The sequence below is a fragment of the Anser brachyrhynchus genome (assembly GCF_964034855.1).
Source record: "Anser brachyrhynchus genome assembly, chromosome: 1".
NCBI classification, from domain to species: Eukaryota; Metazoa; Chordata; class Aves; order Anseriformes; family Anatidae; genus Anser; species Anser brachyrhynchus.
In genome coordinates, this window is record NC_137694.1 from 76,041,316 (window position 1) to 76,068,920 (window position 27,605).

The window sequence follows — 27,605 nt, forward strand, 5'->3', positions numbered from 1 at the left end:
TATGAGATGGGAGAGCCTTGGATTTTTATGTGGTTGCAAGAAGCCATGAACTTTTAACGTTGTATCTAATCCATATTAAGTCTGGCCTGTATTCAAGCTGTGTCAGTGGAATTAAAAGTATTTTTTTCTACTGATTTATGTAAGTGTGTGCAGGATTGTCTCTGATTTATGCTTGCAAACATGAGTGTAAAAATTTAAAACTACAAGAGCCAGTTGTAAATAACGGTATATTAGGGAACCCCTCAAAAAAGGGCTTCTTCTAACTGGATTGAGTTAAATTTGGAGCAGTGCAACTTCTGGATGTAGACAAGTCCTTCATATTCCCAGAGTGCTGCTTTCACTTTCCAGCTCCTGTCACAGTCTGCATTTATTTCAGTCAGAGCAAACAGGGGCTATTGAGCCTTTAATTACTTATAATTATTTCAAAGCCAGTATCAAAACATAAACAATGGAGCACCAGGACAGATGCTTACGGTGTTTTCCGTCTAAGACTGAATGTAATTTGGATCGTTTCATTGGTTTTGGTAGTCACTCACAGTGTAAGTTAAAAATTCAATGATCTCACTCTATCTGAGTGATCGAAGAGTATCCTCCCTTTAAAGGCAGTGGGCCAGCATGCCTTTACAGCTCTGCCTTGTGCTGCTGCCTTCATACTGCAGCAATATTCTGGCTTGGCTGAAGCCAGCTTGCTTTATTGTGCATTTAATACTGGTTAATTATAGCAAATTTTCATGTAGCAACTAGTACTCCCAGTTCCATTTTTTTTACTCTGCTTACAGTAAGAGATGCTCCTACTAGAAAGATTTTAGTCAGGCTAGCTAGTCTGGTGTAGAGTCAGAAAAGGCACTTTGTTCTCTACTGTGCCCTCTCAGCGCTCAAGCGTGCTGACTGGTGGGTTTCCTTTTCCTATACTGTATCTGCTCAGGGATTTTCAGGAGAAAAATCTTGAGGTGAAGAGCTGTTGCACTTCACTGAATGCAGAACCTAAGCCTAGGACCTCTCTACCTCTGGAAAGGAAATCCCCATCAGGAAGACTTGTAAAGTGGAGAGTACAATTGGTGCAGTGGAGTGAGAACTGGAAAATCATTTGGGCTGAACAGAGGTGAAATGCTGTGACTGTAGAGCAGCATTAGTTACTCTATCTGTGAAGTGTAAAATACCTGCTGGTGGAGATATTAAAGGTAATGCTGTAATAAAAACCTGTGAACTGTATTTTACACAGTTCACGTGTCAGGCACAACGCACCACCTAGATATCCATGTCAAAGATTTATGAAGAGGCAGGCAGACACCAAATGTGCGTGAGCTAACTTTAAATCATTTGGGCAAAGCTTACTGAACGCTTATCTGTACTCCTGCAGCACAGCATGATTATTAATGGCATGGATTATCAACAGCGTCACACATTGCCATGACTTGATTTTGTTTAAGCTTCCATGATAAAGATATCTAGAGTGAAATAATAAGTACAAACAAGTAAACAAAACTCATGAATTTTTTAAGTATTCTGCTGTTGGCATGATAAAATTTGTGCTACAGTTTGAGCTATTGTAAATCAGGATTTATCACCTTTTTATAACCAGCATTTCCTTACCTCATCTTTCTGCAAACCAGGTTGATGTGTACTGCAGAATTCTGCAGCAGAATCTTGAATGGGTCAAGTCTTAGACAATGAGCAGAAGTGTCTGTCACCTGGGATTTTCCTTTGGCTCCTCTGAAGTTAGGCTTGTACCTTATGTCTGTAGTGCTGTGCCTTCCCTTCTTTAAGTCTTTCTGTACCAGATTTAACTGATCAGCTTGATTTGTGGCTCAGTGGGTCTGACCCACGTAATGAAAGGATGTCACTGCAGCTTGTTAAGGCTAGGGGATAATCTGGGGACTAAGAAAGACCAAGACGCTTGCTGCAGCAATTCAGAAATTTCCAACTAATAAACTTAAAGGTGTTTCAATATTACAGTAACTAGTTTAAAAGAAAATAAATATTGAGGCATTATTGCTGTTCACTGAACAAAACACGTGAGTGCTTGTAAACGTAATTCTTATAAACCTGAAAGAAAGAAGTGAGGATGTGCAAGTCCTAAACTACAGATTCCTAAGAATCATAGTCAGTCACCCAGCTTTAGGTACCTTTAAAAGACTAAGGGTCCTTTGATACCTCTGACTTCTGATGCAGTCTCAACTCATACCTTTATTCCTCTTTCCCCATGGCATTACTTAGGCTGATTTTCATTAATACACTTTGAAATTTCATAAGACCCATTAATATCATAAAGCAACCTAGACACTACTACTGTGGCTGTAGCTGAGTCACTCTGAAGGACTCCTGCTAAAGGAGACCCAGCGGTAGGCATTTGCTAATTGCACATAGCCGTATTGTCATTCCTCTACTATTATGTACAACCTTTGACATGCTCTGACACATCAGATGCATGTATACTCTCAGCCTGTTATTTAAGATGTGGGATGGCTATGCTGAAGAAAGTGTTTCATGTTTTGCGGTAAGACTTTGGACATCTGGAATCTAGTAGGTGGTAATGTCTCCTCCATTTGTGGCGTTTGGAAATCTGAAACCACTGGCTCAGACATTCCCAAAACATTGAAATCATAAAAAGGCGGAACCAAATATTCAGATGAAAAATTAGAAAGAGAAGTTCTCCTCTGCTTGTTCTTTGGAGACGGTTGGAGTTCTGCTGTTAATGTCAGAAGGGCTTGATTTCACCCGAAAGAGTTGAGCCAGATCCTTAGCAGGAGATTTAGACACTAAGCCACCAGCTAAGATCCAGGCTGCCGAGTTTATTTTTAATCTTCACAAAGTCAGTGGTCTTTTAGAAGAAAGTCTATAGAAAATTCTTTTTTTAGCCCTGGTTACAACAAAATGACCCAAGTTATTTTGAAGTTTTATATTTATAAAGAGCGACTGTACTGTTAGGTGAAAATTGAATGTTTCAAAATAACGAAGACTCTCCCAAAATTTTTTACATGCATGTACCACATGTAGAATGTACCCAAATCAGTCTGTGTGTGTGTGGCAATGAGCTGTAATTTGCTTGAACAGCCTTTCAAATTCTGCAGGTTGGGACCACACAGCTGTGCCCTTCTCACGACCACACCTAATCTTTTCAATATTCTAATCGCCTGGATAAAAGTCTGTTTGAACCGAATGCCAGCTTATTGGTTGTGCTAAACCAGAACATGCACCTTTAATATTGTTCTCCATGTGTGCAACAGCTCCAGTTCTATCATTTCTAAACTGGATAAGCTATACCATAACTATTAGCACTTGCTGTGTGCAGATGTTAAACAGAAATGCGTGTGTCCATGCATACACGCACACACAAGAAATGCATAAATGGGTAAGTGTAATTTTATGTTTAACTTCTTTGGTGAGATGGATGTTGCTAAAATAATCATGAAATACATGTGTAAGTATCAAATCAAATGTTAATCTCAGATATTCCAGCAGATAATGGATAAACCGCTGTACATTGCTTGTGGAACATGGTGAACATGTACATAATCATAGACAACGCAGAACTTGTAAGGAAAAATCTGTGATAATTCTTTTTTACCTAGCTGGATAGACCAAGACTAGGCTAATATACCATATAACATATTAGGTACCTTGGCAAGATATGGCAGTGAATCTGATGAGGTAATTGTCTTTAACATGAGATCAATTATGTTATACTAAAGGAATTAAGACGATGCAGACAGGGTGGCAGCCTTAATGTTTACCTTTTATCATTGTATAAAATTGAGGCCATAAACAAGTGTTTAGATTATTACTGTGTCTTCTAAGAAGGTGCATACAGTATTGGTGTTTGGAGCACGTTGCTATAACGTTGAACTGTCTCAGCTAACTCTTTGTAAAATGTAATCTGTACCCTGAAGTTCTTACAGATGTAAGAGAGAAGACTAAGAACAGACTGGCCACTGTGATAGGTTGAAGCAGTAAGCTCAGAGGTAATGGGCAGAACCACACATACTTTTCCTGACTTGCAGTGTGGTTCAGTCGCTAAACCAAATTGTTGCTCATACAAAGAACCTCATTCAGAAAACCTCTCAGGAGTAGCCTTGTCTTTGAAGTTAGTGGAATATGAGCATTTATGTGCTCAAATGTCAAGGGTCTTTCAGATACTGATGAGATGGGTTTGGCTTTTCTCTGGAAGTTTTCAGCTGTGCAGCCACTCCTGCGACTTCTTTGAACGCTGTAGAGCTGAAGCCTCAGTGAAACTTTTAACTTTTGCATGTGAATACACTTCCTAACAGCTTGTATAGGATAATGGGTCTGGCAAGGTCTTTGGCACTTATTCTGGTGATGAACGAGTCACAGAGCTAAACCTGTCCTCTAGCTAGCTGCTTTGGACAAAGGTAGCAGTCATCTGTTGTGTGTCCCAGATGCATGCCCACTGGAAAACTCCTCTCGCTTTCTTTCTGGGTTTGCTTGCTTCTTCCTGCAAGAGTGAAGTTGCAGGGTTTAAGCTGTAAAATGTATCAAGTCTGACTAGAGTTTTGTTCTAAGCTTTTTTTTTTTTTTTTTTTTCCCTAAATCCCATATGAAACACACACACTTTCAGCTTTGGGGCATTTTAGGACTAGATGCTCAATGCAGTTTTTTTCAAAGGCAGGCATGATTAAAGCCAGTTTGCCTGAGAAGTACTGGGTTACATATGCGTGAGATGAAATGATAATTATATGAATATTCTAAATTGAATAGGAAGTCCAATCCAAACCACCAGAGATGTAGTTCAGTGATAAGAGCACTTCAGTGACAATGTAGGCTTGTAGAAATATCACGTTTCTGCAGGTATTTGATTGTGGTCTCATGACATGTTATGCCATCCCTGAGGTTGTGTTGGCACAGACTGGGGTGAGATGGGGAGGGAATAGATAGTGCTGTAGATTGGATCACTAAGCTAAGGCATGGGGGCACAAGTGTTTTAGGTAGGCTAGTGGGAACTGCTAGCATCAAAGCCAGCATTAAAGGTCCTGCCTTGTGGGACTGTGAGCTGGATTTTACTTTCCTGTGGCATAAGGTACTTGCTGAGAACTGTTGAATAAATGATCAATAAATGCTCTTCGTGTTCCTCTTGTCTTTCCTGAATAATTTCTTCATGTGTCATGTCACTCTGCATTTCATTCTTTTAAATGGATTTCTGTCTTATGTCTACCTCAGTTGGTGTTAAAAATCTTAGCTTGCCATATGATTTTTATCATTATAATATGCATTTATCTGGGTGGACAAAGCCAAACTATTTGTAATAAATTTAATCCTGTTGTAATAATCACTTGATTTGGGTCATGGTGAAGATAGCCAAGACATGTTCAAATTAATATTAATAAAAAATAATCCTTTCCTGCCTTCTGACCAGCACGTAGTAAAGAAGTGGAACTTGCTGCCACAAGAATTGGAAACAAAGCATTTAATGAGATTTTCAGAAAGTTTACATATTTTTGAGTAATAGCATCCTCAGCATTAGCTAGGACGAAAAAAAATTTGAAAGGGAAATCAGTTCTTAAACTGGAGTCTGTACACCAGGGTTAACTCCATGGAGCCTCGGAGAAACTTTCTCTGTAGTTTTAAGGACTTTTTTTTTCTTTCATCTTAAACTGTGGTGGAAAATGAGTTTCTGCATAGGATTTTTATTTTTTTACATGCAACTGAGATTAAATGTGTGAAGGCCATAATTTAGGCCTTTTGATACCTAGGTTTTGGAGATTGGAGTACTGGCAGAGATATTTTGTGTTCAGGAAGCAAAAAGGATTTGCCAGTGGTATTTTTTAGGGTGGCATGGAGGCAAGCCTTTGCAGAAAAATTTACTCCTCCTTCAGTAATACAGCTAGTGTAGAAGAGAAAAGCACAGTGGTAAATTTAGTGTCGTTCCTTCTGCCTTTAGAAACAGTAAGGAAAATAACTGGATAAAAATGGCCTTTTAACTGAGATGTGCAGGTAGGTACGTTTTGTTCAGTGGTAACAGTTTGCAAACTGGAGAAGGTACCAGGAGATGGCAGCATCCACCAAGGCCTTCATGAATCTGCTTACGTTTAGTTTGTTGGTACTGTGGGACCTCCTTACATGGAGATTGTTTCAAAATCTTCCATTTGAGTCTTTTTTCCCCAAAATCTTTGTTAAATGTTAATTCAGCATTCAGATAGTTCCTTTCTGCTGGGCTCAGTGATTAAAGGGTGTTGTAAGAAAAAAGCATGCGAAGGTGAACTCAGTATTCTGCGCCCTATTTATGTTTTTCACTGTCTCATAGGAGGCACGTGGTTTTGTTTTAAAGCTCTATGAGGACTGCAGAATAATTTACAGTTATGTGTGAAGAGATGGAAGAGATCCAGAGACTAAAGGAGAAGAAGAGATTACTGATTTACAGAGCCAGTTTGACCTGTTCCACAGACTTGAATATGGCTTGTTGAAGTGACAAAGTTAGAAACCGTTAATTTAGCAACACCAGGGCCAGGTTTACAAAGGTTTTTAAGAACATTGGGGATGCAGCTCAATTTCTTGGCCCAACTTGTTTCAGGCATGATGGAAGTTAGGAACAATGTTCGTTTGCATGTTGTCAGTGTGCATATACCTTCAGAAATCTGGATTTTTGAGGAAGGAGTTTTCTTCTGGCAAACTGGTTTTGCAGTGGTGGTCTGTGAGTCTGTGTTCAGCTAGACCTTTTGGGTTCTGTCTGGAGTTGGCTGCATTTGAGCAGTGTTTTTATGGGTGATCTGAGCTTTAGGAGGAAAAGAAGTACGAAGACACAAACACAGTATTTATTGTCATGTAGTCATTATAAGGACTGTTTCTGTTTTTAAAAATACAACATCTGCTGGTATTGCATTTTGATGTGTTCCAAAACAGTAAATGTAGACACTTCTGTTCTATATTGCATTTTATTTCCTTATTATTTCAAGATAACTTCAGAAGATTTTATTAAATTATATTGGTGCCTCTTTTTCTTTATTTTTGGTGCTTGATGAAGGTTTGTAAGGCCTTTATTTTTTTTTTTTTTTAACTCTAAAAGTTTCAGTGATGTCCAATTCAGTCATTCCTAGTTATTTCTGGGAGGGCCACTGAAAGTCATAGGGAATATTAATATTTAGAACATAACCCTTGAAGAGATGAGGATTTTTTTTTTAATACCAAAACATAGGCCTGCCATTGCTTATACAGCAACTAAAAATGCCTTCAAGATGACCTATCCTTTAATCTTAGAACAAGAGTGAGCAGTTGGGTCAGGAAGGTGTCAGAGCCTATTCTCATTTCTCATTCCTGTTTTTGACAAGCAGGTAGTTTGATCTCGGGGGGGGGGGGGGGGGGGGGGGGGGGGGGTTGTTCCCTTGCAAACTATCCCTGGCCACTTAAGTTGGCAGCATGGGGGACCTGAAGCCAAATGAAGGATTCGTGTCTCTGAGCCCTACCTGGAAACTCCCTAAGACAGGGCTCATAAGCAAAACAGCAGCAAAATGCAATCCTAAAAATTTGAGATTTTAAAACTTTCCTCAGATTATGATTGTCAGGAACTTAGCACCAGATGCTGTGGCAGTACTGAATGAAGTTTGTCTAGGTAGAGTTACAGCTGCTCTTTCTCTAGCAAGTTAATAAGATGGCAAGAGTTTTTTGAATACCACTGAAGTCTTCTGAAATTGTGTAAAAGTCCTTTGGATTTATTGAAAACTAATCAGTATGACATAGCAAAGAACCAAGCAAGCCTAATGAAGATGAAAGATTTGAGAAGTTGACTGTTGTGGTGGCTTTTTTTTTCCCTAAGCACTTGACCTTGTTGATTGGGTAACAAATAGGCTGAGTGTTAATGGGCTGGTTATCAGACGAAATGGAAACTGTTTTTGTGTGTTTAATTAGAACCTTTTATTCTTTGTTTAATGCTGTTTTTAATCAAGTTATTAAAATGCTCTTTTAGCTGAAATTTGGCAGTCTGATTCTTTCATTGAAGAGATTTTAAATATCCTTTACCTAGTCAACAAAACATGATAAAAATAAGCATAATTTTTTTTCCCAAACTCCCCTCTAGCCTTCTTAATTAAATGAGTGTCCAAAAATAGGCTGAGTACTTTCCTTGCATCTCTGTCTAGGAAAGAAGCATTTAATATAAATGTGAAATTCCAAACTGTTTGGCTACAGTATGGACTGAGACTTACAATTCACTTGTTGGACTGTGAAGCATATCTTACTGTGTGTAGATGCAAAACAGACAAACCAAAAGAAAACCTAGAGCAGTGTATTAGTGAGAAGTTGTTCTACTCAATAGTAAAAACTCAGGAGAGATAATGCAACATGAAGTCTTACGTACTGAAAACTTTAAGGAATAATTTTGACTGCCGTTAATGATCAGTAGAGTTAAAAGAGCCTGGGACTTGTGTCACTCGATCTAACAGGATACCTCTTAGGATTAGCAGGGCACTTAATTTTCTGAACACCAACTACCAGAAGTAACACACGAACACATAGTTGCAAATTGATACTTCCTCCTATGCAAACTTTACAAGAGAAAGACTGTTGTGAGGGCAGTAGGCAAAAATTCAGGAATTTGATTCCTTGCTCTTCTACAAGCCTCCAAATAATTTTAACTAGAAATAGTTAAATACATTGTGTATATCTGTTTTCCACCTGTAAAAGCTGGCTTTTGTTATGTCGTTGTCACACATATTGGGGACCTTCTGGTGCTCCCACAGTATGAATATATTGGTATATATATGCATTCATATGTCTCCTCTTAAGTGCCACCATGTACAAAGGCGGAACCTGAAATCTATCTAAGAGATACCAGTTTTTACATACCGGGGGGAGACCATCTCCAACTACGAATCCAGCCTTCAGGCTCTTGCAGATACCCTGTGTAGATCACAAGCTGGGAATTTGCCTTTTACAAAATTACAAGTAAATGCTAATTCTGTTTAGATTTAAAAGAAAGTATTACTTTCTCTTTAGGTGCAAATCTTTATAAAAATGCCAAAATAGTCAATGATTTTAGTGTTTAAAATATGGTCTTGTGTAGTTGTGGCAGCCTTGTCATGGTATTGACTGTCCCTGTTTCCTGACGAGTTTGCTAGGCTGCTTCGAAGCTCTCTTACCCCACAGATGAAGTCCAAGATTAATTTAGGTCCCAGTTACTTCCTGTGAGCTATACTGTGCAAATTACATTTGCAGTTACAGTGGTATTTACTGTAACTACTGGTGATAGGACCTTAGTACAAGGAAAAGCTCATGTAGCACGAATTAATGTGCACTGTTGGCCCATGCAGATAAAACCATAATGTCTTCCTTGGTGCTACAATGAAAAGGAAAAAACAAGTGTGATAACACCATTTTCTGGAGCTTAGGGTATTTTATGTGGGCTGGAGGATGTGCAGACTTGGATCTGGGCTCATATGTATAAGCAATTGAAAAAGATCAATTATCTGTGGTGTCGTAAATCCTTGTTGTTTGAGCTGTGACAGGTGCAATATTAGCATTGCCAACTGTAAAATCCCTGTAACAGAGCTGGACTTTTACGTGGCAGTGGAGTGAATGATGAACAAAAGTGCTATCAGTTACCCTGACCTACCATCTCAGGTAATCTTTAGGCCACACTGACTCCATCACTTTTTGCCATGTGACCATTTCACTGCTTCACTAATGCTAGTTCTGTTTTGCTCTTCTCTGGTTACTCTCTGCTAGTGCAGTCTGCATTACTTGATATAGATTGCACCTCTCATACCACCAAATAGTCATTGCTATTTACTCAGGTGGTTAGGTTATGTGGCCTTACATCATGGATGAGCATTAGGATGATATGGTGAGTCTCATGAGCTTGCCATAATATGAAATGATCTTTGATATTGTCAGCCATGGTGAAGCTGAACTCTCATTTGTGATACTTTTTCCTTTCCTGTCCAGGAAAAGGTAAAATAAACAAATAAATATATATAAAGCTCATCCTAAGTATGTTGCAAAAGAAGCGGTGGATGATTAGGATTTGTGAATTATTCTGTATTGGAAAAGAAGCTGTTGGAGATACACTCTAAAAAAAAAAAAAGCACACAAAAAAACAAACAAAAAAAGCCCATACAAAACCCAACAAACAAATAATGGAGCTATTATAATAATGATTTATATAATTTACTTGCTTGAGCTCTGTGGTTTAGAATGCATCATGTTCTTTCTGTGTATTGACTGCATGCACCTTCCAGTGGTGTTCGGCTGAAATATACAGTACTTCAGCTATAGTTCAGGAACACTGCAACTCCGTGTCCAATAACCCCAAAAAGCATAGAGACTGCTAAGCTGAAATGGACCCATTTAGCATGGTATTCTTATTTACTTTCTCAAGAACTGAAAAGAATCTTACTCAATTTCATTAGCAATAAGAAAAAAATATTAGTATTGTTATTTTCAAGGATTCTTTAAATAAAAGACTCCTAGAGGAGCATAGAGGTGATCCTATATAAATCAGAAAAAGCAGTAGGTTTTGGACCATCACTGTGTCCCTAGCTCCTTATGTTGTACTTGGATATTGAAAAGGACTCAGAACAGGTATAGTATGCCATACAACACTACATGATTTATGCCTCTCTACCTGGAGAAATATAGTATTAGGATAATAGCTAATGATCTGATTTTCAGAGGTGTTCAGTGGCAACAACCTCAGCTGAAATGAAAATAGCACCTGCTGAGCTGAAAAGGGAGCCATTAATGTCAGCCCTAAAACTGCATTCCATTGTTTTTACTGTTTAACGTCAGCATCTCAAACTTTTTCTAAACAAAATCTCTTTAGTTTTGTTATTTCTGTTACAGTGGGGCAAGAAAAAACATTTCTAGGGATGTACTTCATTTTTCATTTGAGCCTTCTGTCTCCATCAGCCTCTGTCCACAAGAAAACTATTTTGGAAATTTGAAGACAATCTGTTTAGTCATTTTTAAAGTAGGCAAGAAGTGGCGTGGGAGAGAGATTTTCCTGGTGTCTCCTGTTGTAGATATATTTTTAAAAGCATCATTATACTGAGAGCAAACTGTTGAAGAATAGCAGGACTCAAGGCCCAGCTCATGCTGAGTAGACAACTGTATTCACGAGTGCTTTAATGAAACATCATAGACTTACTCCATTTGAAGATACAGTTCTCTGTGCTGAGTGTAGTGTCAGACCTGAGATGGCTCAGACTTTTTCTGGCTTGCTTACAACAAGCAGAATCTGAAGGTAAGGTTAAATTTAGTCTTCTGTACCTTCTATGCACCACTGTTGAAAGTATGTGGTCTTAAGTGACTAAGAAGCACTGCTTGATTATTTTCTCTGCTGTCAATGGAAGAACAAAAGTTCAGAACTCAGTTTGGCTATCGAAATGGGCAACTGGGATTATTTTAAGGTGCTAGGTAAACAAAAGTAATGGTGAAAGAAGTGTGAGAAAACTAATAAAACTATATGAAAACAGTTTTTTTATATATGTACATAAATATGGATGTATATACGTGGATCTTCTAGCTGTCTGTCGTTCAGTGTTCATCTCGCATTCCTGTTGCCGTATGACATAAGTAGGTGGGAGCTGGAGGTAGGAAACTGAGAATGTTGTGAAGGAGCAAAATGCAATATTTGGGGTAGGTGTCAATGCAGGGAGGAAAATAGGCTCTAAATTAGGTTTGTGAGGGTAATGGTAGCTAATGTGAACATTGAAATTAAAGCAGGAGAATAACCCTTTGTTCGTTTCTGTGCTAACACATCAAGTCATGACACAGAGCAAAGGTATTTTCAGTAAGTTTGGGAGAATCTAAAAGTTTTCCTCCTTTCTTTGGGCTCAGTATGTGGAGAGGAGATGGCTTTTTGGGGTAAAGGGATATAAATGATAGAATATAAATAAGATCCTGGATAACTTGATAAAAAACTAAAAAACAAAAAAACCACAATCACAGAATCATCTAGGTTGGAAGAGACCTTCAAGATCACCTAGTCCAACCTCTGACCTAACACTAACAGGTCCTCCACTAAACCATATCACTAAGCTCAACATCTAAACGTCTTTTAAAGACCTCCAGGGATGGTGATTCAACCGCTTCCATGGACAGCCCGTTCCAATGCCTAACAACCCTTTCAGTAAAGAAGTTCTTCCTAATATCCAACCTAAACCTCCCCTGGTGCAACTTTAGCCCATTCCCCCTCGTCCTGTCACCAGGCATGTGGGAGAATAGACCAACCCCCACCTCGCTACAGCCTCCTTTAAGATATCTGTAGAGAGCGATAAGGTCTCCCCTGAGCCTCCTCTTCTCGAGGCTAAACAACCCCAGCTCCCTCAGCCGCTCCTCGTAAGACATGTTCTCCAGACCCCTCACCAGCTTTGTTGCCCTTCTCTGGACTTGCTCTAGCACCTCGATGTCCTTCCTGGGGTGAGGGGCCCAAAACTGAACACAGTACTCGAGGTGCGGCCTCACCAGAGCCGAGTACAGGGGGATAATCACTTTCCTAGCCCTGCTGGCCACACTTTGTCATACAAGCCAGGATGCTGTTGGCCTTCTTGGCCACCTGAGCACACTGCAGGCTCATGTTCAGCCGACTATCAACCAATACTCCCAGGTCCTTCTGTGCCAGGCAGCTTTCTAACCACTCATCTCCCAGCCTGTAGCACTGCTTGGGGTGGTTGTGCCCCAGGACCTGGCACTTGGCCTTGTTGAACTTCATACAGTTGGCCTCAGCCCATCGGTCCAGCCTATCCAGATCCTCCTGCAGAGCCTTCCTACCCTCAAGTAGATTGACACATGCTCCTAACTTGGTGTCATGTGCAAACTTTTGAGGGTGCACTCGATCCCCTCATCCAGATCATTGATAAAGATATTAAAGAGAACTGGCCCTAGTACTGAGCCCTGGGGTACTCCACTAGTGACCGGCCTCCAACTGGATATAACTCCATTTACCACAACTCTTTGGGCCCAGCTACCCAGCCAGTTTTTAACCCAATGAAGCGTATGCCAGTCCAAGCCATGAGCAGCCAGTTTCTTGAGGAGAATGCTGTGGGAAGTGGTGTCAAAAGCCTTACTGAAATCAAGGTAGACCACATCCACAGCCTTTCCCTCATCCACTAAGCGTGTCACTTTGTCATAGAAGGAGATCAGGTTAGTCAAGCAGGACCTGCCTTTCATAAACCCATGCTGACTGGGCCTGATCTCCTGTTTGCCCTGCAAGTGCTCTGCGATGATACTCAAGATAATCTGCTCCATGAGCTTCCCTGGCTCTGAAGTCAAACTAACGGGCACACAAAAAAATGCAACCAACCAACCAACCAAAAAAGACAAAAAAAACCATCCTTCACAGCACTTTTCTGTGTAATGTTAAATGTATGACGATTATGTAGTATTGAAAAATTTTATTGGGATTCATTTAGCTTGCCCTGTGTAATTCACTTTTGGGTCTTCCACACTGTTAATGTCAAGTTCATGCCAATAAGATGACTGTACTTACCTGTAAGATGTACATGTGCTGTCATTGCTTAAAAACTGAATTACCTTTTATAACTACTCATTTTGGATCAAAGTTTTCAATGCTTTGAAGGCATATCCTATGTCAGGGAATAAAGTAAATATTGAGGTAAAAATATTTCATTATGTAAGTGAAATCCTGAAAGGTTTTGTGTCCAGCCAGTATGTAGGTATACGTGTGTTTTTTTATTTGAGTGTATGTCTGCCTACATAATCCCTCATCTTTTAGTTTACGTATTCCTCTTGTCAAACCATACTGAACACTTTTAAGTAGTAATGCTTTACACTTGGTAGTAGTGTCTTTCATCCAGGCATCTCATCCTACTTTAATTATTAATTGATGTTTGATAGTCCTGGTATGACATAGAAAATATTATCCCCTTTAATAATGGTTAAGCCAAATCACAAAGTAGTTAAACACTTGTCTATAGTGGCATTGCCATTCCTGTTTCAAAGAGGTGTTTATTCTGAGTTATGTCTTCCTGTCCAGTCTCAGTAGACATGAAACATGTTAGTTTTTATCTCAATACATCTGCTTGGGGTCAATCCTGAAAGTGTTTGTGTGTTTGTAGGGATGATGGGATGACTGTAATTTGCTATGTTTAGATTAGTAACTATCTGTGCTTTCTCTCCATCATTCCTTTTTTTTTTTTTAATTTAATTTGAGATTCCTCCCTTGAGTTAACAACCTTTATTGTAAGATGCACTTTTTTGAAGTGAGGACATAGCCAGTAAGTTGCTCAGAAATTGGATCGGTAATTCTTGTACTGTTATTGCTATACTAGTTATAAATAGTCCACAATTCTTTTTCAGGGTAAATGCACAACTGAATACTGAACCAAACCCTCTCCCCCATTTCTGAAATGTCTAAAAGCTGTCAAGACAGTTTTTGACTTATTTTCTTTTCCAGCTTAACCCACACTATCCAGAAGGTAATAATGAAGGAAAAGCTTTGGTAAGTGAAATTTACATGTTGCATATAATCTGGGAAATACTGTATCCTTAACCTAATAAAGTCCAACATATGGAAGTCCTTTGTGGCTTTTGCTGTAGTTACATGTCACAACCACTGGGGTTATCTTCTGTATCCTGTATAAGCTAGTGTGCAATTCAGAACTGTTGTTACAGAAAGTTTTCCGTTGTGTAAAGGAAGAGATAGGAAGCTTATTCAAATTATGCATCAAATTGGCATTAGTTGGAATTCAGTTCTGCTTAGAAACTGCAGGCATTAAACGTATTAATACTTATCAAATTAGGCATGCTACATTATGGCAAAAACACCACCACCCTCTTTAGCAAGTAAACCAGACAAGCAAATCCGGTTACTTACGTACCAATATCAATTCAGAGGCTCTGCTAGTGGAGATGAGCCCCCCCAGGGCATGTTTGTAGGTCAAGCATGGCCCTAAATCTAAGGACATGCTGTGACTCTTTTCATTACCTGTATTGAATACACGTAAGGAGATATTCAGGCACAGGCTTAGGCTGAGCCATGCCAAACTTCAGGAAACTCTCGCATGATACCGTCACAAGGACCTAAGTTGTCTTTGCTGCAGTGTGGATGGGTTGGACGTGAGGACAGATGCTTCCAGACAGTCTGTAGCTATTACAGGTAAAGGCCTTTGTCTTCTTGTACAATGCTAAGAGTGTGCTCGCTAATTCTAACTAATGAGGCAAGGCTAGACATGTTGTAGTTTATAATGTGTGAAAGTAGTGGAGTTAAAACCCCGAGTGAATCTTATTCTTAAACAAATAGTCCAAGAAAGAATCATTCCTCCATCACATTCATGAGATTGCCATGAAAACACAGAGATCTTCTTAGGAAAAAATAAATTCAATTTCTTTCTGTTTGCCTTCTGGCTTTTGTTCTTTTAACAGACACATTTTCAAGTTTTTCTCTGGATGGGGAAGATCTTTTTTTTTTTTTTTAAATGAAAACCAAGATTCTTACATAATAATTTGCCTCCAGCACTGCAATTTTAATAAAAATGGAGACTGTTGTAAGGGTTGGTAACATTGGTTTTCTGTCTTCTGTGGTATTTGGTGTAAGTAGTAATATAGCAGTAACAGCTAAGCTGGCCGGAGAAATGAGAACTCTCTCTCATGAAAATATAGGAGTTCCAACAGTTGTTTCTCTTTGGTACTGGAATGACATTTGAAGCCCCCGAAGCTTTCTGACAGAAGTCGAGATAAGTTCTAGAACATCCGTTGAATACAGTGCTTGCTGGTAGAGCTTGGGTTCATGCTCTCATGCTGTGAACGGTGGAGCTGGGTTCTCATACAGCTCATCTGCATTAATGTTTTAGTTCACATTGTGATGGCACTTCCTTAATTGAATCACCTAATTATTCCCTATTTAAGATACTCCGTTTCGCTTTGCGGAGCAATCTCAGAGTGTGTAAACTTGTATTCTGTTGGATCAAATTTAAAGGATGCACATCTGGAATGTATCTACTGTGCTCTAGGCTCTCATGGCTGCCTAGCCCAAAAAACTAGGCTAGAGCTAATCTGAATTAAAACATATGAAAAGATGTATAGGGTAGATGGTAGATCCTCATCACAAAGGGCCCACTCCTACTGTACCATGCTATAGTAATTTGGATATAATATAGAGTCTGCAATTGCAGCATTTCCAGTTCATCTAAATATTCTCTAGGCTGCGTAATTAAGAAGGAACAAGAGTAATCTGAACATGAATGTTGAAGGTGACTGCTCTAACAGTTTGGCATAATCCTCCTGAGCATTGGTTTCAACCAAAAACCAAGACCAGAGAAATTTGATTAGACAAATATTTTCTTTGATAATGTTATCAAAACTGATTGACAATCAAAACTGGTTCTCTGTGGAAATTTAACTTCACACAGTCAGCACTTCATGTGAAAAACGTTCTGTGAAAGAACAACTGATAAGTTTTGGTAACACCTCCATATAAATCCAAGCTTACAGGTGCTTTTAGCATGTTAGAAATCCCTTTGGATCCTTCTCTCCTTTACAATCTCATTGGAAATACCGTGAGTCAGCACTGGCTATTTTAAGTCTTCATCCTGACTTCAAGCAACTTGAGTAGCGAAGCTTCACATCCCTGTGCAGAAATTTATTTTACAATGATGCGGTGTTTTGAATTGTCCCTCAGAAGTATGGCAGTCTTACAGTATTTGGAGTTCTTGAAGGGTCATCTATGTCAGTCTTGTATCCAGTATTCATATAACATGGATCATATAAGCTTTTCTTGTACCATGGTTTTCATGTGGCATTTCTTCAGCCAGGTGATTGCCTGACTAACTGCAAAGGCATCATCTTTTTCATCTTTTGAACAAATTAATTTTGAAGTACTGCCAGTGAAGTAAATCTGCTCTAGAGGGTGGATGGAAGTGGACCTACCCCAGCATAATTTGAAGTTAGAGCCGTAGGAAAATGAAGAGGCATACTTAAATCTTTCAGCTGAAGGAAGAAACTGAGCCTGCAGTCTGTTTTGCTTTTCATTGCTAATCTGATGGATAAAAGGGTACCAGCTCCTTCTCTTCTGGCTGGATTTTGAAGAAGGCATAGCCATCTGTGTGTTTTGTGCCAACCCTTAACTATAAATGTGTGACAGGGCTTCCTGTGCATGTTCACTGCCTGGTTTATAAGTCTTGATCACGGTTGCTTAGGCAACTGTCAATTTTAGGAAGCAATGATGGAGAAGAATTTTCTATGGTACGGTAGTGGGCATAGGTGTCTAGATTCTGCTTAAGTCTGTCTTTTTTGCCTTAAGTGACTAGAAGTCTAAAAGGGTTTTGGCTGCTGAGACCATAAATATTGCTGGAAGTGACTAGGACTTTTGTTCCCAAGCTGTGTTTGGGCTGAGTTTCCTTGCACATTTATGTGCTGCTGCTTGAGATTTCAGCCATATTGTCTGGTGAAACACTGCTTTGATTTCTGGTAAAATTTAGCCTTGCATTGAATTGATTAATATTCTTTGTACATGTTTTTCCCACATCTAAACTGCAGAAGATTTTTTTTTTTTTTTTGTAGCATGAAGACCTTTCTCTGATTTAAAGGCTTTGTTGGGTAGGGAAAGGTGAGGGGGGTTCTCCAGCTCTCTAGAACACTAGGAGATTTTAATGTATAATGCATTAAAATGCAGTGCTCTGTTATAGTTTCCATTAAATCCCACATTGGTGTATTTTATGCTGCGAAGTAGTCTATAATTTCCAATCACAGAAATGTACAGCATCTAGAAGAGCACTATAAACACTGGGGAAATGATGTCAAGAACAGCTGGGAACATGACATTAGTATTAAAAGGCTGTCTTTGGATAGCTACCTTAGCTCCATTCATCTGCATTTTTGGGAGAGAGTGCTAGTCCTAACCAGTTCCAAACTGGTTTTTACTGTTGAGATTTTTCTTAGGATTGAGACTGGTATGCATTTACTTTTCTTGTAAAGAAGTTGGACAGTTTTGCCATGGGTTTCTTGGTCCAATTTGACATACCTCTTTGACTTCTGTCTATATTTATGAATGCCAAACAATGATGTGATTCAATGTTTTCTTTCTTGCTTCCATCCCAAATTATTTTTTTCCAAATAAACACTCTAAGTTCTTTTTTTTTATTTACCTTCCAGGAACTAAGTTTGTTTAATTAAAATTTCATAATGTGTGTCACAGGTGATGCAGTTAAAACAATTAGAATAGGTTTGGGGATTTTTTTTTTTGAGGCTGAAAAACAATCTGAAAAACATACTTAAAAATAAAAATAATCAGTTTTAAAATGGCAGTATCTCTGCTTATATAAAGCCAGCAGTCAGACCACTTGAGAGGCTCTGCACTCACGGGGAGAAGGGGAGACATGAATGCCAGCACATTATTATTATTCTGCTGCTGCACACAGGTCTGAATCAGCTCTGAAAACACATACATTGTTTCTTACAGAATGTCTCTGGCTCCTAACAACAGAATTGCAACGTGATGTCTCTGCTAAAAATGCGATGACTCACAAATGAGTCAACAGCGAAGGTGTTATAGGAGGCTAACTGCTGTGCTGTGTGCCAGGGCTACGTAACATGCAGGAGCAAGGCTGGCCATTAATTTCCTCGACTTATTTTTTCATATAGCATTTTTTAAATCATCTAACCTATGGAGTTCTGCTCACATTACTGCTTTGTGAAAATGCTGGTTTGTAAGAGCCTCCTAAACTGGGTTAACATACTGAGATACCACAGTGTACTAGTTTTAACAGGCATTTTCAGAACTCTGGTTGCTATTAAGTTTAATTTCTGCTGAAATCTGTAGTGCAGTGTAATGTATTCGTTCAGGAGTAGGGCATTATCCATCTCTATGCCACAAGAGGTGTCTTTACCAATTGGAATTATAGATTGGATTTGCATTCTAAAAGGAAAGGTATTCCTGGCCTGGCATGTTTTTGTATTATTATTATTTTTGTTTTTCTCCAGGATTTTTTTCTTCACTTTTTTGCAGGAAGGTCCCGTCATAAACAAAACTCCATGTAAATCTGAAGTTTAGGTATGATGCTCAGTTGAGATGAATAATACGGGAGCATGGGGTTGGTCACAATTACTAGCAAATTATATTAAGAGCTGTGAAGAAGGCTCATCTCCCAGGCTACAAGTCCCAAGAAAGACAAGCCTGATTATTTTGTCTCTAATTGCAGTATAGGTTTTGTCACCAATTACGCCATATTTGCCCTTCAAATTGCAAACACTGTATGTTTGTGCTGGATTTTTTTTTTAAAGCTTCTTTTTAAATCAGTGTGATGCACTGCAAGTCGGTGGTGGTAACCCAGGAGTTATGGCATTTGCTGGTAGCCTGGATCAGTATTGCCACTCTTCACCAAAAGGACTCTTTGTTTTCACTAAGTATATCTCCTCCTTTGAACTCTAAGCCTTTGCTTTTCTAACTTTTTTTTTTTTTTTCTAACTTGCTTTTCTAACTTTTCTTTGCTTTTCTAGTCCCTTACCACTGGCTATATGGTAGGGGCATTTTCCCTTATACCCCCTGGCAAAGTCCTGTTGTGCATGTGAGTACTGTACTTCACAAGCCATCTTCTAGTTGAGTGGATGCTTAGGTTTTTTTAGGCAGAGCAGGCTGCCTCTGCTGTCTGCACCATGTGGTTTTTAGATGGCGTTACTCTTTTGGAAGACGTAGGTCCAGATCCTGCTAGGTGGAAGAAAAACTGAATCGGCATTTCCCAGATCCTCACGAGTCATTTAACCAGTGAACTACAGAGTGAGGTAATTCCACCATCTTCACCTTGGGCATATATCTAATTTGAATTGCTACAACTTATGACCAGTTTGTCAGTAGTATGGGACAACCAAAACTATTTTTTTTTTCCTTAATGAATTTACTATTTGCTAGAATTGTTTTACTCACAGTTCTTGCACTTTTTCTCTGTATTCCTAGCAGGTAATTCACCTACTTTTTTTTTTTTTTGAAAAAAGTCTTGGGAATGCTTTCTTTGGCTGCTTTCTTTGGCTGCCACCACTGACCCTATCACCACCATCTCTGAAACTGTTCATTGGCTTCTTCTTCATACTACTTTAATTTGAATTTTTCTTTCTGTGAGTTCCTGTACACACCTGTACCTCCCTTTTCTTCATTGAATCAGTTTTTGCTGGCTGCATCTGCCTGTATGCTGGTTTCTTACCTGTGCAAATGTCATTGTTTTGTTCTGTTTAGGAATGCAGTGCTTCTTCTGTACTGATCATATTGTCTAATTCATTTGAAATATTCTAATTCTTTCCTCTTCTTTCAACTTCCTTATATAGACTCATCAGCAAATTTAATAATGGCTAGGTTAAATGCAGGTTCTGATGTCTGCTTACTAAATTTAATCATGAGAAACTTTTATGTATGTTCTCTCTCACACACATGTGCATGCACTCAGATGTAAATTCAGACATAAATTTAAGTCTGTATTTTCATATGTGATGGCTGTATCTCTGTCATGCACTCCCTATATATGTTGTTTTCAGAGCTGTGAAGGTCAGGGTCACTTTTCATTACTTTTTTTTTTTTTCAGTGACTAGCGCATAGCACTCATAATGAAGGTTGGGTTGTGAGGTGTCTGAGATCCTAAAATTAAATTATGAAGAGCGTTCTGAGGTTTTTGTGGAGTCCAGTTTGGAACTATTATACAGCTGTTGTGTGGGTCTCATTTTACTCAGCTAAGCTTTGCATTGCAGTTAGCAGTATTACAGACACCGTCTTGTCCTCTGTTGAGAGGGACTTTTATTTTATAGACTAGAAACCAGCTCTTGCTCATATGGCAGGTTTGATTTGACAAGTGCCAAGACTGGTTGGCTAGATTTAGGCCTAATGAGCTAACTCCATAGCTCGACAGCATCTACACAATGGCTGGGGAGACTCATGCCTGAGTGGAGTCAGCCCCAAACTGCAGGATGAACTTCCCTGCAGAGCTAGTGGTTCATTCGAACTACTTAAGCACAGGAGACCTGCCTTTCACTTTGCTGTGTGTCATAGAAACCTGCACATGTGTGTATGTGCTCATTCTTAATGGCCTATTGGGGGTGGTAAGACATTCGGTAATGAGTGAATATAAAAAAACTTCGCAACATGGAACAGAATATGGTTTCATATTTTGCTCTGTGTTTTTTCCTGGAACTCTAGGGAAAAATAAATAAATTTGGAAGTGTCCTGCCTTTTTGTATACCAGCATTTTCAGTTTGGAAATTATAGTAGAGTGGGTAGGTTCTGGGAAAACCTTATTAGTTTTGGATGTAAGTTATGGGAAATATTAACAAGTTTGGATGCTGTTCTAAACTGTCTTGTATTCCTCACTCCTTTATTGATGTCTTGAATTTTAAATAGATTTTCCATTTTTCCAGTTTGTTTGGAAATTTGGGAAGTAGATTTTTGTTTGATGCTAGACTCTCACTCCTACCTATTAAACTCCTAAGAGCATTCACCTGTAGTTTGCCTGCCTTCCCACTTTGGGTCTCATCCTGAGTTTGTAAAACAAAATATATATGGAAATCACCAATGGTGGTGGACAAAAAATTTTGCTATTTTCTCAGTCTTCACAGGTTAAGTTTCTATGTGTGATCTCGTTTAATATTTTTTGGGTCTGGGGAACAAGAGAATGTGAGGACTGCCAGATGAAAGTTTGCTTTTCTGCAAAACACAGGGGATGTTTCTCTTTTGTCTCAGCAAGCATTCCTCTCAAAAATGAGTGACAATACTCTAATCACTAGATGAGCCTAAGAAGAATTTTTGAGACTATTTCTTCCTGTTTTTTTCTTACTGTTTCTCTCATTTGAAAAAGTAATGGGATGGAAAGCTCGCATTTTTTAGGCCTGGTAATGAAAAAAAATGGATGTTTTGGGAGGATTCAAAAAGTGCCTTGAAATGAGATGATAACTAGTTATTTCTTACTTAGTTTCACTCATCTTTGATTTTGTAGCTTAATCAATTGGCAATATGAATAATCAAAGCTTTGCCCTTGATTATCCCTTACAGTTGAGTTTTAATCAAGGTACTAATGCAAACCAAGTACAGTCCAGCCTCTCTGCATTTTTTTTTACATCTCTTCCCTAGTGATGCGCTATAAATCGTTGTAATAGTATTTCAGATTTCCAGTGTTTGATTTTCTCTTTTGGCTTTCTACATTCCTCTTTTCTTCTACTCCCACAATATATTTTGTGTATGAGAAAGGCTCTGTGCTGTCTGTCTCTTAATTGGTTATTAGTCTCTTGTAATATGTGTAAATCAGCACCCTGGAGGAATAGCTTTTACTTATGCCTGTAATTCTACTTGTTACTGTGTGGTTATGGGCATAGACTCTGAATTGCTTCTTCAAGCAAGGATAGGTGAGGTTAGGCTTAGAGAAGGTAGCATTTGGAGTATGTGAAGCCAAGGGGTATGTAGGTAACTTAAGATGAAGATGACTGCTCAGTGGTGCTGGATCACAGAATTCTCATGGACTTTCAGCAGGTGGGGGGAGGAAGATCACCTTCTTTGATGCACACACATATTTGGAGGTACCAACACAGCTTTGTAAATGTCTCTTGAAAGCTAGGCTCCTGTAAAGGTGTGAAGTTCTTCCGTTTCTATGGCATGCTCAGACCTGTGTTGGATCCAGCCTCTAATGCATTATTAGCCTGTGCTAAGATTTCTAATGCAGTCTATCCAGTGCTTTTTTTCCCCCAGCACCCCCTACCAACACCAAGTACGCCTTAATAGGACAGATATCCTGGCTTTTCCTGTGTGGAAGGTGTGCTGCTTTGATTCTGACCATACTGGAGGGAAAAAAAAGAGCAAACTTATATAAAACTACTGTGGAAATAGGCAAATTGTTCACTTTTTTACTTCCCTCCTCCCTTTTAAAAAATCCAATTCTCTTCTCTTCTTTTAACTTTGGCCTTTTCCAAACTAGCACTGTGTAGCTACATATGTTGGGAGTGAAAGGTCTGCAACTGCCGCAGGTTTTTGAAGTTGTAGGTGTCAAGTAATAATGTATACAGCACTGCAGTCTCTCTGTAGCTGGTGACCTGCTGTTGTTATAATGACTGTCTGAGACCCCACGTGCCTGGGGCAAAGTGCATCCTTTGTGTTACACACTCCAAAGTCAGTCATGGTAGATTCTTACTAGAATGTACGAAAAAACCCATTAAATTCATATGTATTACTTGTCCACAAGGTAATTGGAGAATTTATAATGGGCTCTGATGCAAGCAAATAACCCTTGTGCCTAATCAGCAGAGAGACAGCGACCTTCCTGCTTCAAAGAAGAAACGCCAAGCAGGGGAGAAGATTATGTATACTTTGGTCTCTGTGCCACATGGAAATGACATTGCATCTCTCTTTGAACTGGATGCCACCACTCTTCAGAGAGCTGATTGCCTGGTTCCAAGGTAAAAACAAACAAACAAACAAACAAAAAAACCAACTGCATTGACAAGGTTTCTTCCTGGTATTATGCTGGTGAGTAAAGTAGAAAAAATTCAAACACAAGCAAGTATTATCCTTCAGTTAAAATTTGAGGAGTGTTCATGGGTAAACAAGAGATGTATAAAACATGATATCACTACTGTGACTGGGTAAAATAATTATAAGGATAAAACAAGTGATGCTTAAAGAGAATCTGTGAAGAGAAAAATAATAGGCTAAATGTTGCACAGGTGTATATGAAGACAGAATTGAGTCCTGTGCTCTGTTTGAAAAAACTGCGCTGCTAGTATATCTAACTGAATTGTCCAGAACAAAATAATGTGTATGGTGACCTGTGCTTCTCTTTCCCTGACAGGTCACAATGCCACCGAACACTTTCAATATTCAAGTTAAGCCAGCAAGTGTTTTCTGGGTTTTAATTGTGAATATTTGAAATTTCAGCTGTGTTGCTTAGCTGAGATCGGCTAGATAAGTTACAGTGTTGGTTGTGACTATATGGGCATGCAGACACTTGGGGCTAGTGGTTATGAGGGTGGATTTTAAAGTTGAGTACCTGCAAATGGTGGTGAATACAGCTTTAAAGTGTAAAACTTAGCAGAGCAAGTACCAGATCATTTGCTTACTTGAGTACTCAAAGCCCATCAGCATGGAAGAAAGTGTGTAAGTGAAAACTACAGTGAATATATTGAAAGAGTAGAATTCAGAGTAAAAATTGTAATTGATTTCTCAGCTCTGCTTTTTGATAATACCACAAATTATCATATGGAAAGAATTTAGAAGAATCTCATGTCTGCTCTTTGTTCGCTTGATTTTTGGTTGAGAACCGATACTGTAAACGCTTGCTTTCTGGAACAAAGGTTTGCAGATCATAATGGTGAAGCTGTGAAACTATGGTCAGTTTTACTTTCTGGCTTTTGTGCTGTGACAGGTGGAACAGGTTCATTACTCTGCAGAAAAAATAATAAGAAAATAATTGTTTTTCTTCATTAAATGTATTTCTATTCAGATAGGATTTTAAAACACTTACCTTTTTATTTTTTTTTCTTTAAGGAATACTACTCCTAAGCTTATGTAAATATTTAAGAACAGCATTCTGCATAATCCCAAGTTGCTGTCCTTGCTACAGCTCTATGTTGTGGTTCAGAAAGAAGAGGGAGACAAAGAGAAAAGGTGCTACAGTACCTTTTAGGTCCTCCTGACCCTTTTATTATGAGTGTCTGGTGTGACTCATGCTCTCAAGTCTCATGACATGGTCATTTGTTACACTGAATCCCATCTTGCCTAGTTTAGCTGAGGACTGATCCATCTAACCTGCTGTTTCCTTTGTTCTCCTTTAGGAACTCATATGTCCGACTGAGGCACTTATGCACTAATACTTGGGTTACCAGTACTAGCATTCCAATAGATACTGATGAAGAGAGGCCTGTGATGTTGAAGGTAAATACTAATTTCTTGGGGTTGGAATCCCAACCTCATTACTGAAGTTCTCTGCTGGTGATCTCAACGTATAAAATATGCGTAATTGGTAAAGGTGAGACAATTGCTTACCCATATTAAACCAAGCACTATTGCAGATTGGGACGTGCCAAACAAAAGAGGACAAGGAAGCTTTTGCCATTGTATCAGTTCCTCTGTCTGAGGTCAGAGACTTGGACTTTGCCAATGATGCAAACAAAGTTTTAGCATCAACTGTTAAAAAGCTGGAGAATGGAACAATAACCCAGAATGAAAGGAGGTTAGTGAGTTTTACTTTTTTTCCTTCCTAAATTGGTGTTTGTTTACTGACGGTATCATGGTATCACAGTAATGGGTAAGTTCACAGAATCACAGAATGGCTGAGGCTGGAAGAGACCTCTGAAGATCATCTAGCCCAGCCTCCCTGCTGAGCAGGATCACCTAGAGCACATTGCACAGGACGGCATCCAGTCGGGGTTTGAATGTCTCCAGAGAAGGAGACTCCACAACCTCTCTGGGCAGCCTCTTCCAGTGCTCTGTCACCCTCAGTAAAGAAGTGCCCCCTAATATTCAGCCGGAACCTCATGTACTTCAGTTTGTGCCTGTTGCTTCTTGTCCTGTTTCTGGGCTCAACTAAAAAGAGACCGGCTCCATCCTCTCGATACTCTCCTCCCAGATATTTATATATATTAATGAGGTCTCCCCTCGGTCTTCTCTCTTCCAGGATAAACAGGCCCAGTTCTCTCAGCCTGTCCTCGTACGACAGGTGCTCCAGTCCTCTAATCATCTTCGTAGCCCTCCTCTGGACTCGCTCCAGTAGTTTTATGTCCCTCTTGTACTGGGGAGCCCAGAACTGGACACAGTACTCCCAATGTGGCCTCACCAGGCTGAGTAGAAGGGGACATCACCTCCCTTGACCTGCTGGCAACACTCTTCCGAATGCACCCCAGGATACCGTTGGCTGGCCTTCTTGGCCACAAGGGCACCCTGCTGGATCATGGTCAGCCTGCTGTCCACCAGGACTCCCAGGTCCCTCTCTGCAGAGCTGCAGCAGGTCATCCCACAACCTGTACTGGTGCTTGGGGTCATTCCTCCCTAGGTGCAGGACCCTTGGGGTTATTCCTCCCTAGGTGCAAGTTCATAGCATCTGTATGGAGATACAGGTGATTGCCAGAGGATGCTTTAATGCTGAGAGTGGTAGCCTGAGACTCTCTTTGTTCCATTTCTGTCAGACCTTCTTTGCTGCACCTCAAGTTTGTCTGTGTATCTTGTGTTTAAAATGGTGGTAAACAGCACTTCCCTAGCTCACTGGCTACATAAATAAATAGGTAGCTCCCTAAGCAAATGTGAAATGTTTGCCTTAATCTCCTGTAATGAGACACTTTTGAGCTGTAATATCTGGGTCCACTGGTTTTGATTCTCACGTTCATGAAAGCCATCTATATGGTGGGCAACATACAGGACTCTTGATTCATGTGTAATTCACTGTACTGCATGTTCATGCTGCTAGGGTAATAGAAGAAGGTCTTAGAGTGACTGAGTGGCTGCCACAATTGTCCCTTTCCTTTCTTACTTCTAAGAGGTGCTGATTTCTTCCTTCTGGTGACAAGACGGGACCTGAGGGAATAGCACGAGGCTGTGTTGAGGAAAGTTCAGGCTGGGTGTTAGGAAGAGGTTCTTCACCAAGAGGGTGGTCGGGCACTGGAACAGGCTCCCTGGGGCAGTTGTCATGGCGTTGAGCTTGCTGGAGTTCAAGAAGTGTTTGGAAAATACTCTTGGACATATTGCTTGATTTTTCCATGGTCCTGTGTTGCACCAGGAGTTGGATTTGATGATCCTTGTGGGTCCCTCCCAACCCAGGGTGTTCTATGATTTTGTTTTTCACTGGTTTCCTTTCCTATTTCATATTGTTTTGTTATCTTTAGTATTTACCTTTTATGTCCATCCATGTTTTAACTGGAGCGCTATTAGAATGTCTGTTTTTTACACCCACCCCTGAATTAAGGAATTTTGTTGTACGTTGTAGCCAAATATATCCCACTGTAAGTGATGTAGTTGGCTATTTGTTTTCACCTGTCTGTTAAAACTGAATATTAAACAGTATCTCTGACAGTGTTAATTTCTAACTTGTATTCTGCCATGCATCATACACAACTTTTTGCTGGAAACATTAATTTTTGGTGATAAAATGGAATTTCTGCTGTCTGTTGAGTCCATAGTCTTTTGTCAGTAGTAATTAGAACAGATGGTTCAATATCAGATGGAGGATTTATCTTAACAGGCAGATCTGTAATGGCTAAGGTGTTGGTACTCAACCTTGAAAAATCATTTCATTACTTAGTAGAACCAAACAGGGATACAACATAATCAAGGTGTGACATCCCTCTATTAGCCTTGCACTGCTGTGTCACTGCAGTTCAGTATTGTCAAGTCCTGATGTTGATGGATTGGTACAACACACACATCAAACATTTCAGAGTGATTTCAGAATAGTGTCATTATTTGTTTGTTTCTGTAATTTCCATTGAAAAAGAAATCATGCTTATTTCCTTGTTTTACCACCTTCCTGATTAGGTAAGTAAGGATTCCAAGAGTTTGTTCCTGGTTATTTCACTCTATACCTGCCTTTCCTGTCTTTTTTGTTTGTTTGTTTGTTTGTTTGTTTTTGTTTTTTTTTTTGTTTTTTTTGTTAGGGAGGTAGCTTGTTTTGTGAACCTTGCTGTTTTCCACCAGCCATCAGTGGGCTGAGATTTTTAAAGCTAAATCTCAGTCAGAGGGTTTAGCAGAA

The 27,605-nt window shown here is 39.4% G+C and overlaps 1 protein-coding gene across 10 annotated transcripts in view; it reads left to right on the forward strand.

Moving 5' to 3' along the window:
- The window catches only part of ITPR2 (inositol 1,4,5-trisphosphate receptor type 2), a 269,668-nt gene that overhangs the window by 54,350 nt on the left and 187,713 nt on the right, over positions 1 to 27,605 (forward strand). For 5 of the 10 annotated variants that reach the window (XM_080580204.1, XM_080580210.1, XM_080580211.1 and 2 more), the window contains 4 exons: positions 14,363 to 14,407; positions 23,171 to 23,325; positions 24,700 to 24,799; positions 24,937 to 25,097. In XM_080580204.1, the coding sequence (XP_080436330.1) occupies positions 14,363 to 14,407; positions 23,171 to 23,325; positions 24,700 to 24,799; positions 24,937 to 25,097 (461 nt within the window). Of the gene's footprint in view, positions 1 to 14,362; positions 14,408 to 14,438; positions 19,684 to 23,170; positions 23,326 to 24,699; positions 24,800 to 24,936; positions 25,098 to 27,605 lie in introns of those variants that run through there. The other 5 variants (XM_080580206.1, XM_080580212.1, XM_080580205.1 and 2 more) reach the window with 4 other exon arrangements.